Source organism: Chionomys nivalis, chromosome 6, assembly GCF_950005125.1.
Source record: "Chionomys nivalis chromosome 6, mChiNiv1.1, whole genome shotgun sequence".
Taxonomy (NCBI): Eukaryota; Metazoa; Chordata; class Mammalia; order Rodentia; family Cricetidae; genus Chionomys; species Chionomys nivalis.
Genome location: NC_080091.1, coordinates 67352871 through 67366183, shown reverse-complemented (window position 1 = coordinate 67366183; position 13313 = coordinate 67352871). Strand labels below are relative to the sequence as shown.

Below are 13313 nucleotides of genomic sequence, written 5' to 3'. Positions count from 1 at the left end.
CACATGGGAGGCAGAGTCAGGCAGATCTGACGCTGTAGATAAACCAGCCTGATCTACAAAGCGAGTTTCCGATCAGCCAGGGCTACACAGAGAAACCCTTATTCTTTTAAATTATTTAGGTCTGTATTTCAGCTGTGTATGTGTGTGAGAGTACACACACGTGTGGAGGCTGGAGTTTGATATGTTTCTTCATTCTCTTTATCTTTTTTTAAAGATTAAAAAATATTTTCAAACATAAGATTGAGAGAGAGAGAATTGTATGTGTGTGCCGCATGTCTTTAATTCCAGCACTCTGGAGGCAGAGGCAGGCAGACCTCTGTGAGTTCAAGGCCAGCCTGATATATAGAGCAAGTTCCAGGACACTCAAGGCTTCACAAAGAAACCCTGTCGAGAAAGACCCCCATCAACACGTTTTCCCCTCTAATGACAAAATATAAATCTTTGCTGAAGATGGGGGTCTACTGTAGACCGTAAACTTGCTTCACAAGTTCCCTCCTGCACGCTCAGGTATACACATACTACAGTGTGAACTCAGAGGAGAGCCCGGAGAAGTTGGTTTTCTCCCGACACCATGTGGCTCCACAGATTGAACTCAGGTTGTCAGGCTCAGCAACAGCCACTTTTACTCACTACACTCTTCTTTGCCATCACAAGCCTCTGGGAACTTAACAACCCTGTAGCTATCACCCTACAGACCAGAGGGAGAGCACTCCTTGCTGGTCATGCAGTGTCCTTAACTCTTACCAGGTTAGTACAGATGTGGTCCTTTACCCACATGAGGGGTGATGCCAGGATTGACATTCTCCTTGCCCCGGCACCATGAAAGACTTGTCTAGATTTTTCTTGCCTTCTTTTGATCCTTATCATTAGTGGAGTGGGCTGAGCTGGTAAGGGAGACAGGATGGCAGACACAGCAGCAGATGAGATGTTACAGGGGGAGACCGAAGGAGCAGCAGCGATGAGACGCAGCTGAAGTGGTCCGAAGACCTGCTGGGCAGAAATAATGGGGAGCAGAGGTATCTGAGGCAGGAAGAGAGAGAATGGAGAGCCAGAAGAGGGCAAAGAGCTGAGCTGAGGAAAGAGTACTGTGAAGAGCTGAGGAGGAGGAAAGAGTGCCCGAAAGCCCCAGTACTAGACACTGTGAGGTCTGGGGTCCCAGCACCCAGTGTTGATAGCTGTCACACTTGAGGCACTGCCCGCTGCCTCTTGCTGCTTCACCATTTCAGCTCATTGCTGCCAGAATCCTACAGTACCTTCCAAGCACCAGGGCAACTGTGGTTAAAGCCCAGAGCAGAGGCTGCAACCTAAGTGGCTGCAGCAGAGGTCTAGTGTCAGAAGCCAGAAGAAGGTCTTGAGTCTTGGTACCCTGAGCTGCTGGTTTGGCCAGGCCAGCCTCTAGACCTGCAATATCAGGAGCCCCCATAACAAGACAAGAAGGGCTTCTCCCTTGCCCCCCAGAAGCTCCTGTCCAGGGAGAGTACAAGACTCACAGCTGATAAGTAACAGTAGAAAACGACTTGATTGCCAAACTAGGATGTCAGCACTCAGAAGAAACAGTGTGGCCTCACGGAGCACCTCACACTGCTGCTGGTCATCTTTAATTTAGGAGGTGTTTCTTTTCCTAGATAAGTTGTAGCCAACATGCTGTAAGGTCTGCTGAGAGGACAGTTGCCATCTCAGACCTAGTATCTGGGATGCTCTTTGCTTGCCCCATAAATTGGATTTAACTAGCTTTTTCACACAAAAACAGATGACCTGAACTCACAGAAATCCTGTCTCAACCTCTAGTGGTTAGATAGGGTATAATTATGGACTATTTACTTTTTTTTTTTTGGCAGAGTCTTTCTGTGTAGTCCTAGCTGTCCTGAAATTCACTTTATAAAGCAGGCTGGCCTCAAACTCAGAGATCCACCTGCCTCTGCCTTCCAAGTGCTGGAATTAAGGGCATGTGCCACCATGCCTGGCATCAGCTATCCACTGTTCCAATGTCTAAGTGATGCTGTTGAAGAATATTAAGACCAGCTTCAACAGGGTAGGAGCATGAGGATTAGAGTTACTAAGCAAAAGGAACAGAGATGTAAGAGAAATAAGAGAAACACAGAACAGCATCAGGAGGGACATTCGGTGAATAGTGAATCCACCCACGCTTATTTTCATACACTTTTATACCCCAATACAAAAGGGGCATAAGAAAGCAGAAGACTGCTTTAACAAGACACAAAGGATAACCAGAACAGTTACTTGCTTCAGTACTTGAGACATGAAGCCATTATTTCCTGATTAAAGTATGACGTCTTGGGCAGGACACACAGTGAATACACCCTAGACCAACTATTCTATAGGCAGCCACTCCCTATGTCAAGCCTCCCATTTTAAATGAAGGAGCACAGGAGTATACTTGAATTCTCTAACTTTTGCTCAGGGTGGAGTGGTGGATCCATCTTATGCCAAAACACCAAGTAAGCACACCCTAGGTCAGGGTGTGTAGCTACCCTGTTTTCAACAACTTTGAAAGAGAAAAAATAAGCTCATAGTCTCTGACTTCCAGTCAAGGTGGAACAGGCTCACATTTGTAGGTCCTCGCGTATGATGTGAAGGAAATTGACTACTCCAGGCATGGTGAAACTGGCCTGAAATCCCAACACTGGAGAGATTGAGAGATTTGAGATTGAGCCCAAAAACTTAAAAAAAAAAATTGCTACCAACAAAGAACAACTGAAATTTCCCAGCTGGTTTTATCAATTTAAACATAAATCATGCCATTAAAAGATTTATAGCAAATGTAAAATATGATTGAAATTAGGGTTAGGAAGATGCATGATTACCTAAAGACATATTTATAAAAGTGACCTGGTGGCACATACACCTTTAATCCCAGAACCTGGCAGGCAAAGTCAGGTGGATCTCAATGGGTTTGAGGCCAGCCTGGTCTACATTTCAAAAGGATTTCTTTGTTCCCCACTGTGTACCTAAGACTAGTTGACTTTCGAGCTTCCAGAGACTCTCTTGTCTGAACCCAGATAGGCAGACAGACAGACAGACAGACAGACAGACAGACAGACATCCTCTTGTAGGAGTGCTAGGATTACAGATGCACACTACACCTGCCTGTGATCTCTGAGAATTTAAACTAAGACCTTCCTGTTGATGTGGTAGTTGTTTGACCCACTAGGCTATCTCCCCTGCCCAATGTTCGAAAGAGCATGTTCACCTCTAAGAGTAAAGAAAAAAGTTGAGTGCTTGGGGAGGCTATTGAGAGACTGGGAGATTTACATTGTACTTTTAAATTTTTAGTAAATGTAAATATTGCTTGTTAGAAGAAATAAAACACACACATGGAAAAGTTTGTTGAGTCTGTTTTGTCATCTGAAAGGCTTGTAGTCGCTATGAGGTGGTGGTGCATGCCTTTTAATCCCAGCACTTGGGAGACAGGGTGTTTTAGTGAGTTCCAGGCCAGGCCAGCCTGATCTACAAATTGAGTTCCAAGACAGCCAGGATTGTTACACAAAGAAACATTGTTTCAAAAACAAAATAGCAGCAAAAAAAGAATCTTGTTTTCCTTTGCAATAATCTTAGTGTGTTTAGATGATCCATTTCAGATAGAGTGGGTTATAAGATACAGAGCATAATTTTACATTAGTTAGGATCTTTTGCATCCATTTGGACTCAGCAAGACAGATCATCTACAGAATGACCTGTTGTTAATTGCAGCACGATCACAATAGGGTTTAGTGGGTTGTTACTGTACTTACTTCACAGGCGTCATCTGTGCTAATCCCTAATGGTACCCTGATAAGTGGGCACTTTTCTTGTCCCCATTTTAGTATATGAACAAACTAATGTTTAGAGATGTCAAGGACTTCCCAAAGTCTTGAAACACTAGAAAGTTGCCTAGCCTGACTTGAAGACAATGCCTGTCATTCTGCAGAGTCCATACTTAGCCAGCGGAGCGGTGGTTCTGGTGGTTGCTACACAAATAGTTGCACTCTTGGTGTTGTGGGCTCCTCGTACACTGTGTGAAGATATGATTGGTGTAATAAAAAGCTGACCGGCTAATAGCGAGGCAGGAGGTATAGGTGGGATTTCCAGGGAGAGAGAAAGAAAGAGAAGGAATCTAGGCATACAGGAGATGCCAGGAGCCATGGAGAGAAAATGGGTATAAGATGGAAGGGAGATAATGCCACATGATAGAATGCAGATTAATACAAATGGGTTAATTTAAGTTATAAGAGCTAGTTAGGAACAAGCCTAAGCTATAGACCAAGCTTTCATAATTAATAAGAAGTCTCCGTGTCACTATTTGGGAGCTGCCTGGTGGGATAGAAAAAGACTCTTTACACTGGGCTGGCGGCAGATGTGGTGGTACTGAATCTCTAAGAGTGTCGTTCATGAGACTGAATTGAAAAGCTGCTTGTTCTTCACTCTCTCCCATCCAGTCATCTCTAGTGAGATTTTCATTTCTCAACCACCTAAAAGACAGTAGCATAAATTCCTTCATAATTTGACTTGTGTAATTGACTGATGGATTTTAAAATATTTTAAATTCCAAAACCAAAGGTTTTATTTGTCCAAATGTTATATTTGGATGTGGTGACTATCCTAGTCTTTGGGAGGTAGAGTCAGGGAGGATCAGGAGTTTATGATGTTCCTCTGCGGTGTGGTGAGTTTGAGGCTAGCCTCGTCTCCATGAGACCCTGTCTCAAAGAAAGTTAAGGTCCTGAAGAGATGGCTCAGCAGGTTAAGTGAACTAGCTCCTCTCCCAGAGGTCAGTCCTGGGTTCACTTCCCACCCAGCACTCACAGGGTAGCTTAAATCCTCTGTGCCTCCCCTCCTCCAGCCTGATACCCAGTGCTGACCTTGTTTGGGCACCAGGAATGCACGTGGTGCCCAGACAAACATGCAGGCAGGATACCCACATAAAATAAATATGTCTAAACTTTCAAAAAGCTGAAATTGTGTGGTGCTAGGAATTACATGCAGGGCTGCATGCAGGCTGAGCTAGCGCCAACACTGAGTTCTGCCCCTCCCCCTGCCCCAAACCTGTGCTGGTGACTCAGCAGCTAACTGTCCTTTCCTCTCACCGCAGCTTCGGCAGTCCCAGTCCTACTGCACAGACACAGAGTGCCTCCGGGAGTGTGAGTACCAGTGGGAAACTGGAGGGCGGGAGGGACCAGAGTCAGCAGACAGTATTCTCCCTTCTTTTTTCAAGACAGAATTTCTACGTGTAACAACCCTAGCTGTTCTGGAACTCACTCTTTAGACCAGGCTGGCCTCAAACTCACTAATCCTCCTGCCTCTACCTTCTGAGTGCTGGGATTGAAGGCATGCCATACCATCACCCGATATATTTATTTTTTATTTTTATTTATTTATTTATTTATTTATTTATTTATTTTGTTTTTTCGAGACAGGGTTTTTCTGTGGTTTTGGAGCCTGTCCTGGAACTAGCTCTTGTAGACCAGGCTGGTCTCGAACTCACAGAGATCCGCCTGCCTCTGCCTCCCGAGTGCTGGGATTAAAGGCGTGCACCACCACCGCCCGGCTTATTTTTATTTTTTAAAAAACAGTTTCATGGAGAGAGATGACTCAGTTAAGAGTACTGGCTACTCTTCCAGAGGTCCTGATTTCAAGTTCCAGCAAACACATGGTGGTTCACAGCCATCTATAAAAAGATCTGGAGAGCCGGGCAGATGCAGACACACCACTTAAAAATATTTTTTTAAAATATTTATTTATTTATTTATTAAGTATACAATATTCTGTCTGTGTGTATCTCTGCAGGCCAGAAGAGGGCACCAGACCTCATTACAGATGGTTGTGAGCCACCATGTGGTTGCTGGAATTGAACTCAGGACCTTTGGAAGGGCAGGCAATGAATGCTCTTAACCACTGAGCCATCTCTCCAGCCCTTAAAAATATTTTTTGAAAGCATTACTTGTCACCTACCTCTCCGTGACCGCTTCAGGCAATTTTTTCTTCTTCTTTCTTCTTCTTCCTCTTCTTCCTCTTCTTTTTTTGAGGCAGAGTTTCTTTGTGTGGACCAGGCTAGCCTTGAACTCACAGAGGTCTAGCTGTTCAGCACATCCAAGGCCCTGGGTTTGATTCCCCAGCCTTGGAAATCAGCAGCAACACTCTGATCATCTAATTAAGGAAGCTGGGAAGCCATTTCTTCAACTGAGAAATGCCATGATACTTTGGGGAAGGCAGCAGGACAGTAGCTAAAGGAATGGGATTGTTATAGAAAAGGGAGGTAAAGAGTTAATGGAAGTTGGTTGCGAACACATGCTAGACAGGGTGGAGGATATGGGGTGCTTGGAAGGACTGAGTTTTTATGAGTAGTATTGAACTATTATTACATCATATTCACTTGGGAAGGTTTAAAAAAGTATTAGACCACACCCATATGCTGCTCCTGAATCAGATGGTCTATGATGTGGGTCACAGGCCTTATTGGTGTACAGCCAGGTGAGGGAAACATTGGATCAAGAATGTGGAGTAACTAGAAGAGATAATGTTGGAAGAAGGGAAGATTAGATAAGTAGGGCCAAATCACACCAGCAAAGGTCAAACCAGTGTGCTCAGAGTCGAGTGGATCAGCAGTGGTTTACTCACTGGGCTGGTCAGCAGAGAGGTTCATGTTACTGGAGTTTTGGATGACACACTTGTTTGGGAGTTAGGGAAAGGAAAATCAGGAATGTGAGGCCAGCCTAGGTTACCCTGGAGACCCGATGATAACGAATGATGGATAGACCTGTGTAAGAAGAACAGGCTCCAGTGAAGTCAGGTCAGATGGCTCAGCTGATAAAAACTCTTAGCACCAAGGCTTATATCCTGAATTCAGTGCCTGGGACTCACATGGGGAAAAGAAAGAACCAGATCTTAAAAGTTACCCCCTGACCCACACACAAATAGAAAAAGATAAAGCTGGGCGGTGGTGGTGCCTTTAATCCCAGCACTCGGGAGGCAGAGGCAGGCAGATCTCTGTGAGTTATAGGCCAGCCTGGTCTACAAGAGCTAGTTCCAGGACAGGCTCCAAAGCTACAGAGAAACCTTGTCTCAAAAAAACCCAAAAAAAAAAAAAAAAAAAAAAAAAAAAGAGCTGGGCGGTGGTGGCGCACGCCTTTAATCCCAGCACTTGGGAGGCAGAGGCAGGCGGATCTCTGTGAGTTCGAGACCAGCCTGGTCTACAAGAGCTAGTTCCAGGACAGGCTCCAAAACCACAGAGAAACCCTGTCTCGAAAAACCAAAAAAAATAAAGAAAGAAAGGAAAGAAAAGAGAAAGAAAAAAATAAAAGGATAAACATTTTGTTGTTGCTGCTGTTTTCAAAAAGGGGGTTTAGTTTACAGCTTTACTCTAAATTATTAGTGTTTTTCTTACTGTGATTTTTAGCATTAGAATCTATTTTACCTTTATCTCACAGTTTTCCAGTATCGCTCCAGCTGTTCCTCTTGTTTGTCTTTAGTGCCAGGACCCTCCAGTGACAACAGTGTCAGCATCACTGTGATCCTGATGGCCTGGATGGTGATTGCAGTGCTCCTGTTCTTACTGAGGCCTCCTCATTTGAGAGGCTCCAGCCTCCCCGGAAAGCCCTCCAGTCCTCACAGTGTAAGAATTAGACATCCTTTCGGGTTAGCGTGGGGGTGTTCGTTTTGACTGAAGTATCTAAATTATCCAGGGGAGACTTAATTCTTGGACTGAATTCTTTCATTGTAGTCATAATAAAATTTTCAGTCCCCGGTTGTGTTTTGTGGACATAAAAAAATAACAGATTACATCTGTAATCCCTGCACTTGGGAGGGTAGATCAGGAGAGTTCCCACAAACCCAAGGCTAGCCTACACTACCTCGTGAGTTCTAGGCCACCTTGTTCGACGCCTTGTTCTATTTTAGGAAGGTGATAGTATCTATAAAATGACACAGCATCCAGAAAAAAAAAAGTGTTCAGGCTAGGGATATGACTCAGTTCGTAGACTGCTTCCCTAGCGTGCATGAAGCCCTGCATTGGCTCCTCAGCACCTCACACAACGGTGGCACACCTGTGATCCCTGCACTGGGGAGGTGGAGGTAGGGCACTCAGAGGTTCAAGGTCATCCTTTGCTAGTTAGAGCCAGTTAGCTAGAGCTAGTTAGCAAGGTAGAGCCTAGTTAGAGCCTAGTTTGGAAACCCCGTCTCAAAAAAACAAACAAAATAGCTTTTTTTTTCATGTTGAAGCCACATGTTGGAACCAAATTACTCTTTTTTTTTTTTTTTTGGTTTTTTCGAGACAGGGTTTCTCTGTGGTTTTGGAGCCTGTCCTGCAACTAGCTCTTGTAGACCAGGCTGGTCTCGAACTCACAGAGATCCGCCTGCCTCTGCCTCCCAAGTGCTGGGATTAAAGGCGTGCGCCACCACCGCCTGGCCCAAATTACTCTTAATTCTGTTATTCAGCCTTCACAAAGTGCGGTTCTTAATTGCTGCATTTTTGCAGCCTTATGTTGTTAATGTTAGAACTTATAAGGAAACCAAGCATACAGTGAGAATCGGGCTGCGCAGTGGAGCTTTGGTAGAGCAGTAGACATGCCCATGCTGAGTCAGCTAGGAATGGCGCCAGTGGCACACACAGGTTTTGTGTGCAGGCTGTGATGGTGTACCCTTTAACTCTGACACCTGGGAGGCAGCGAGAGTTGGTGCAGGTCAAGGAGGGAAGGAAGTAGAAAAGAAAGCTTTGACATACTTTAGGCTTTTCTTTTAAAGGGGAATGTGCATAAAGAACTTGCCTGTGTGGAATATTTTTTTCTTAGCCTTTTTTCTTACACTGTGTGTACACACCTTTATTATTTTTTATGTCAGGGAGCAATATCTCCAATGTTTAGAGATAAAGCAATCCAACTTAAACTGACTTAGAAGTCATCACAGATGGTACACCCCTGGACCTTATTGGTCCTAGGAACAGTAGTTTCTGTGTCTTCATCAAGGAACAGAAAAACCAAACTGCAGTCGCAATGCTGCTCCCCTTTACAGCATGCCAAGGGAAGGAAATAATGCCTTCCCAGCAGTCCTAAAATTTGGTTATTTTCTCTCTCTCTCTCTCTCTCTCTCTCTCTCTCTCTCTCTCTCTCTGAGATAAAAGTCTCCCTGTATGACCCAGATAGCCTTGAACTCACTTTATAGCTCAAGCTGCCTCAAATTTGGGATCCTTGTACCTCAGCTCATGTAGTTTGGCATAGCTTTCATCGTCTTTTAGCTCAGACGCTTTCTAATGCAAGTAGCAAAAACCAATATAAAGGTGAGTAAATAGGTAGACTTATTGGTTAACAAACCAAAAATCCAGTTAGTTTAGTGTTGAGGAAGTTTTGACGATCTGAAGCAGAACATGCTCTACCCAGCTGTGATCACAGCACATCCTAACAAATCCCCTTGTCTCAAAAGAGACAAAAATTGGCAGTGCTCTCATATGGTCTGAGGGGATAGCTTAACGGGGAGTGCTTGGCCAATGTGCGTGAAGCCAACATTTGAGGTACCCGAGACAGCGTGCAAGACCTGTTCTAGACACATATATACATACATGCACTCGTGTATACGTGGTCAGTTTCTGTTCTCTTACTACAGGCTTCACTGCAAGGTGGACTTCCCTTCTAGTGGTAAGATGGTTGCCACAAGCACCCAAGCTACATTCTGGTACACATCCCACTGTGAGAAGTCAGAGTCTCCAGTTGGGAGTGTCTGCACTCAGTCTATCACATCAGGGAGAAGACTGACACTACCTCATGGTGGCTGCTTCCCTTTCACCACACATAAGCAAGCATGGGGCAGACACTGCCAGACCACAGTTCCCTGTATAAAACCTTATGTTCCCTGTATAAGAACTTGAGGATTCCAAGTACGAATTTAGCACGATGGGGTTGGGGACAGGTGTGCTGCCCCTTTTTTACTTCTTAGATGTGTTAAAAGTCTCTTAACCCATTCTTTTTTAATGGCAGGGACAGGACCCGCCTGCTCCACCTGTGGACTAATGTTGTCAATGCTGTGCACGACCAAATGACTGAAGATGACCAGAGTACTCTTAGCTGTTTTTCCTTTTCCATCTGCGATTGGGATGGTATTGTTTTCATGAGCTTATAGAAATTTCACATGCAAACTGACTTTTGCTTCTTGTGTTGCTCAGTTCTTATTTACGGTATACCTGAGTAAATGGATCTATTGGAACGTTCACAGGGCTTTGTTGGTTGGCCTAAGCTTAAACATTCCACTCGTTGTCCCTGGAACCGTGATCATAATGTCTTTGGTGGTTTCTTGCCCAACTGAAGGAAAATTGAGATTTCTTCATTTAAGTATTTTAAGTGGTTTTAATAGATTTTAATTTTTTCCATAAGGTATTTATTTGGGGTTATCTGGTGTGAATGATGGAGCCACACTGTATTTACTTTACCTTGGCAGTTTTCTGCAGTTCTCGGGACAGTGAAGCTTTTAGTCTATTTTCCTTAGAGCCTCCAGCTGCGATCCGGTGGCTACAGATGGCTCATGTGGCTAGAATAGGAAAAGTGACCTGGTTGTTTAATGATTTTTTTTTTAAATTCACATTAAAAATTTCTGATGTTAAAAATACTTTAAATAAACATGATTGATTAATACAGCGGTTGGTTTAGAATCCGTTGCATGTCGTTGGAAGCCACTGTACACTAGCCTTACACGGCTCATGAAAGGTGGAGTCGGTTCTGCCTTTGCCAGATACTCTACCCCAGGCTCACATGGGCTCTGTTTGTCTGTCTCTTGAAGCGAATGCCTCTCAGCAAGCCTCTCTCCCATTCCAACACTTACCTGTTAGAATGGAATCGTCCTACATCTGTGTGTGGGGTTGACATTTATTTTCACACCTTTCTATTTGAAGAAAAAAATTTTTAGTCTTTTATTGCCCTTCTGACATGAAGAAAAATTGGTTTGTTCCCAGGAAAAGGGGGAAAATGTTTTCATTCTCAAACAAGAATATTTCTCACCTCTCGGCTCGATGGATTCTGTTTAGTACTGGGAAGTGGATGTATTGGAGTGGAAAGGAGTATCAGAAACTGAAATTTTAGAATGTATTTAAAAAGTAAGAGGTTGCATTTTTCTCCTCAGCTCGAAAAGCAGTGAATACAAATGACATCTGGACATATGTGAACGGCCTGGGGTTTTTGTGTAGGCAGTAGCTGCAGATGATCTGTTGGGGCCAGAACATACTTTGCTATCAATGTAAAGACTTCCTCCCTGAGGTCAGTCTGGGCTGTCACTGTGCAGATCCGAGAAACTGTTTGTGTAAACTAAATAAACTTGTCTGTCATTGTGCCACTGACAGACTCTGGCCCGGCTCCATGTCACTGCTCATTCCCCCGTGTGGTGGGTATGCTCTGACCCAGAAGCATGACTCAGGGCATCACTGTGGCCTGTGCTGTGGTCTTGGCTGCCGACATTCCTCCTGACTCAACACTTGAAGTAATAGAACCATCTTTTAGGTACTTGTGCTTATAAAGGGTGACTTAACTCAGGTAAGTTAAATCCTGAACAAAAGAAGACCACAGGGTGAAAGAAGGGTTTCTCTCTTGCCGTGGCCCACTGTTACCAAAAGCCAGATATGGCGACAGTCTTGAGGCCAAACTGGACTAAGTAGTAAATTTCAGGTCGGGTTGGGCTGCGTAGGAACACGTTGCCTCAGAAGGGAAAATGGGGTGAGAGACTTAAAGCTGAACAAGATTGGAATGGCATCAAAGGGAACTAACTCCCTGTAGAATTTCCTTTCCTGTCCTCGCCCTTTGGAGACCTGCACATATGTTCCAACAGTCTGTTTTCTGACCCACTGAAGCGAGACCCAGTGGAGAGCTGGTGTGTTCACTCAGTCTCCACGAGTAGTTGAGACTTGACCTTGGTTAAAAAAGAATGGACTAACTGTAGATAGAGAACACAAGTGTTAGAAGTGTGGATTCTTATTCTAGATGCTCATTTCCGTCACATGCACACTCTGTGTAAACAGCCGAGCCTTTCCCTACATGAGCCCTCCCTTGAGTTGGTGACACAGCCCTGGTTTTTAGCCCTTCAGAGGTTTTGCTTTCCAACACAGAAAAAGCTTAGTTACATGTTCACCAGATATATGAGCACAATTGTATAGAAAAAATCCAATCCAGACATTTCAATGCCTGTGAACGGTTGAGTTTCTTTGAGAAGTACTTGATCTTGGGTTTTTATTTTTTATTCTTTGTTATTTTGTTTGCTGTGGAAATTTTTCTGTATTCCTAAAATGGTGGTATCCTGTATAGAATATTGTTATTATTAACCTCACTAATAATTTAAATTGCTCTTCTTGAAGCTTCTCCATGTCTTAATCGAGCTCACTCCTAATATCGTTATTTATTTGGCTTGCAAACCTTCGCTTGCTCTGTAGCTGCAGTTCTCTTAAAACAGAGAAAGTAAAGGAGAAATCTTACATTCCTGTCAGTCTGGGCCGTGTGCTGTCCAGAGCTTGAGTCATTTCATACTGTGTTATACGAAATCTAGTAGTTTTGGTTTCTCCTCTTCCACATGGGACAGGTTAACACTAGGACTGTTTGCAGCGAAAGATTCTATCATGTATCTAAACACTATCCCATGCTTAGGAAGGCATGTTTCACAAGGCGCAGCGGTTCTCCAGAGTGTCCGTGAGTACCGCTGTCCCGTGGCTCTATTTAGTATCTGTGACAGTGTTTATAGACTCACTGATACCTTAGACTGCGCCAGTCTGTCACTCTACCTGAAAGTGATTTTATGCTCAAATTTGACCAACTCAGTTTAAATCACAAAACAGCAACTTGAAGAAGGAAACATGAGGAGGCTTAATAGCAAATGATTAAATGTTGTTGTTGCAATAGAAACTAGGGACAGTCTTCTATTTCTCAGTGAGGAATCCTGAGTATTCGTTACATGTCCAATGATTATTTGTTAAAAGCAAAAGTGGTCATGCGATGTACTAAATGTAATTTGCTGTTTCTAAATGTTTAAATTATGCCAAACAAATCAGTTCGTGCCATCTAGCATTTGCTGTTAATCTTTTACTGAGTACTTGGATTGGGGTAAAGGGCTGTACTATGCACTTTTTATTAATGAATAAATAGACAATATTAGTAACATTTTGTTTTCTGTTTGGCTTCTGTGGGAAACAATGCCTCTTCTGCTTAGTAAAGGGTTAACATCCTGGGTTAGCATTTCTAGGTACAACTTTTCAACTCAAGATATTCCTAAGAAATAAAAAAAGTATCTACATAATAGCTTGGTATGAAACCCAATTGTCAGAGCCTTCATGCCTGAAGCTCTGGGTCTTTTCGCCCACA

The 13313-nt window shown here is 43.7% G+C and overlaps 1 protein-coding gene across 1 annotated transcript in view; it reads left to right on the top strand.

Moving 5' to 3' along the window:
- Positions 1-13112, top strand: part of Smim14 (small integral membrane protein 14) — a 41893-nt gene extending 28781 nt beyond the window's left edge. The window contains exons 3-5 of the mRNA XM_057772758.1: positions 5087-5135; positions 7464-7606; positions 9960-13112. Of these exons, the coding sequence (XP_057628741.1) occupies positions 5087-5135; positions 7464-7606; positions 9960-9992 (225 nt within the window). The 3' untranslated portion in view covers positions 9993-13112. The remainder of the gene's footprint in view (positions 1-5086; positions 5136-7463; positions 7607-9959) is intronic.
- Positions 13113-13313: the final 201 nt, after the last annotated feature.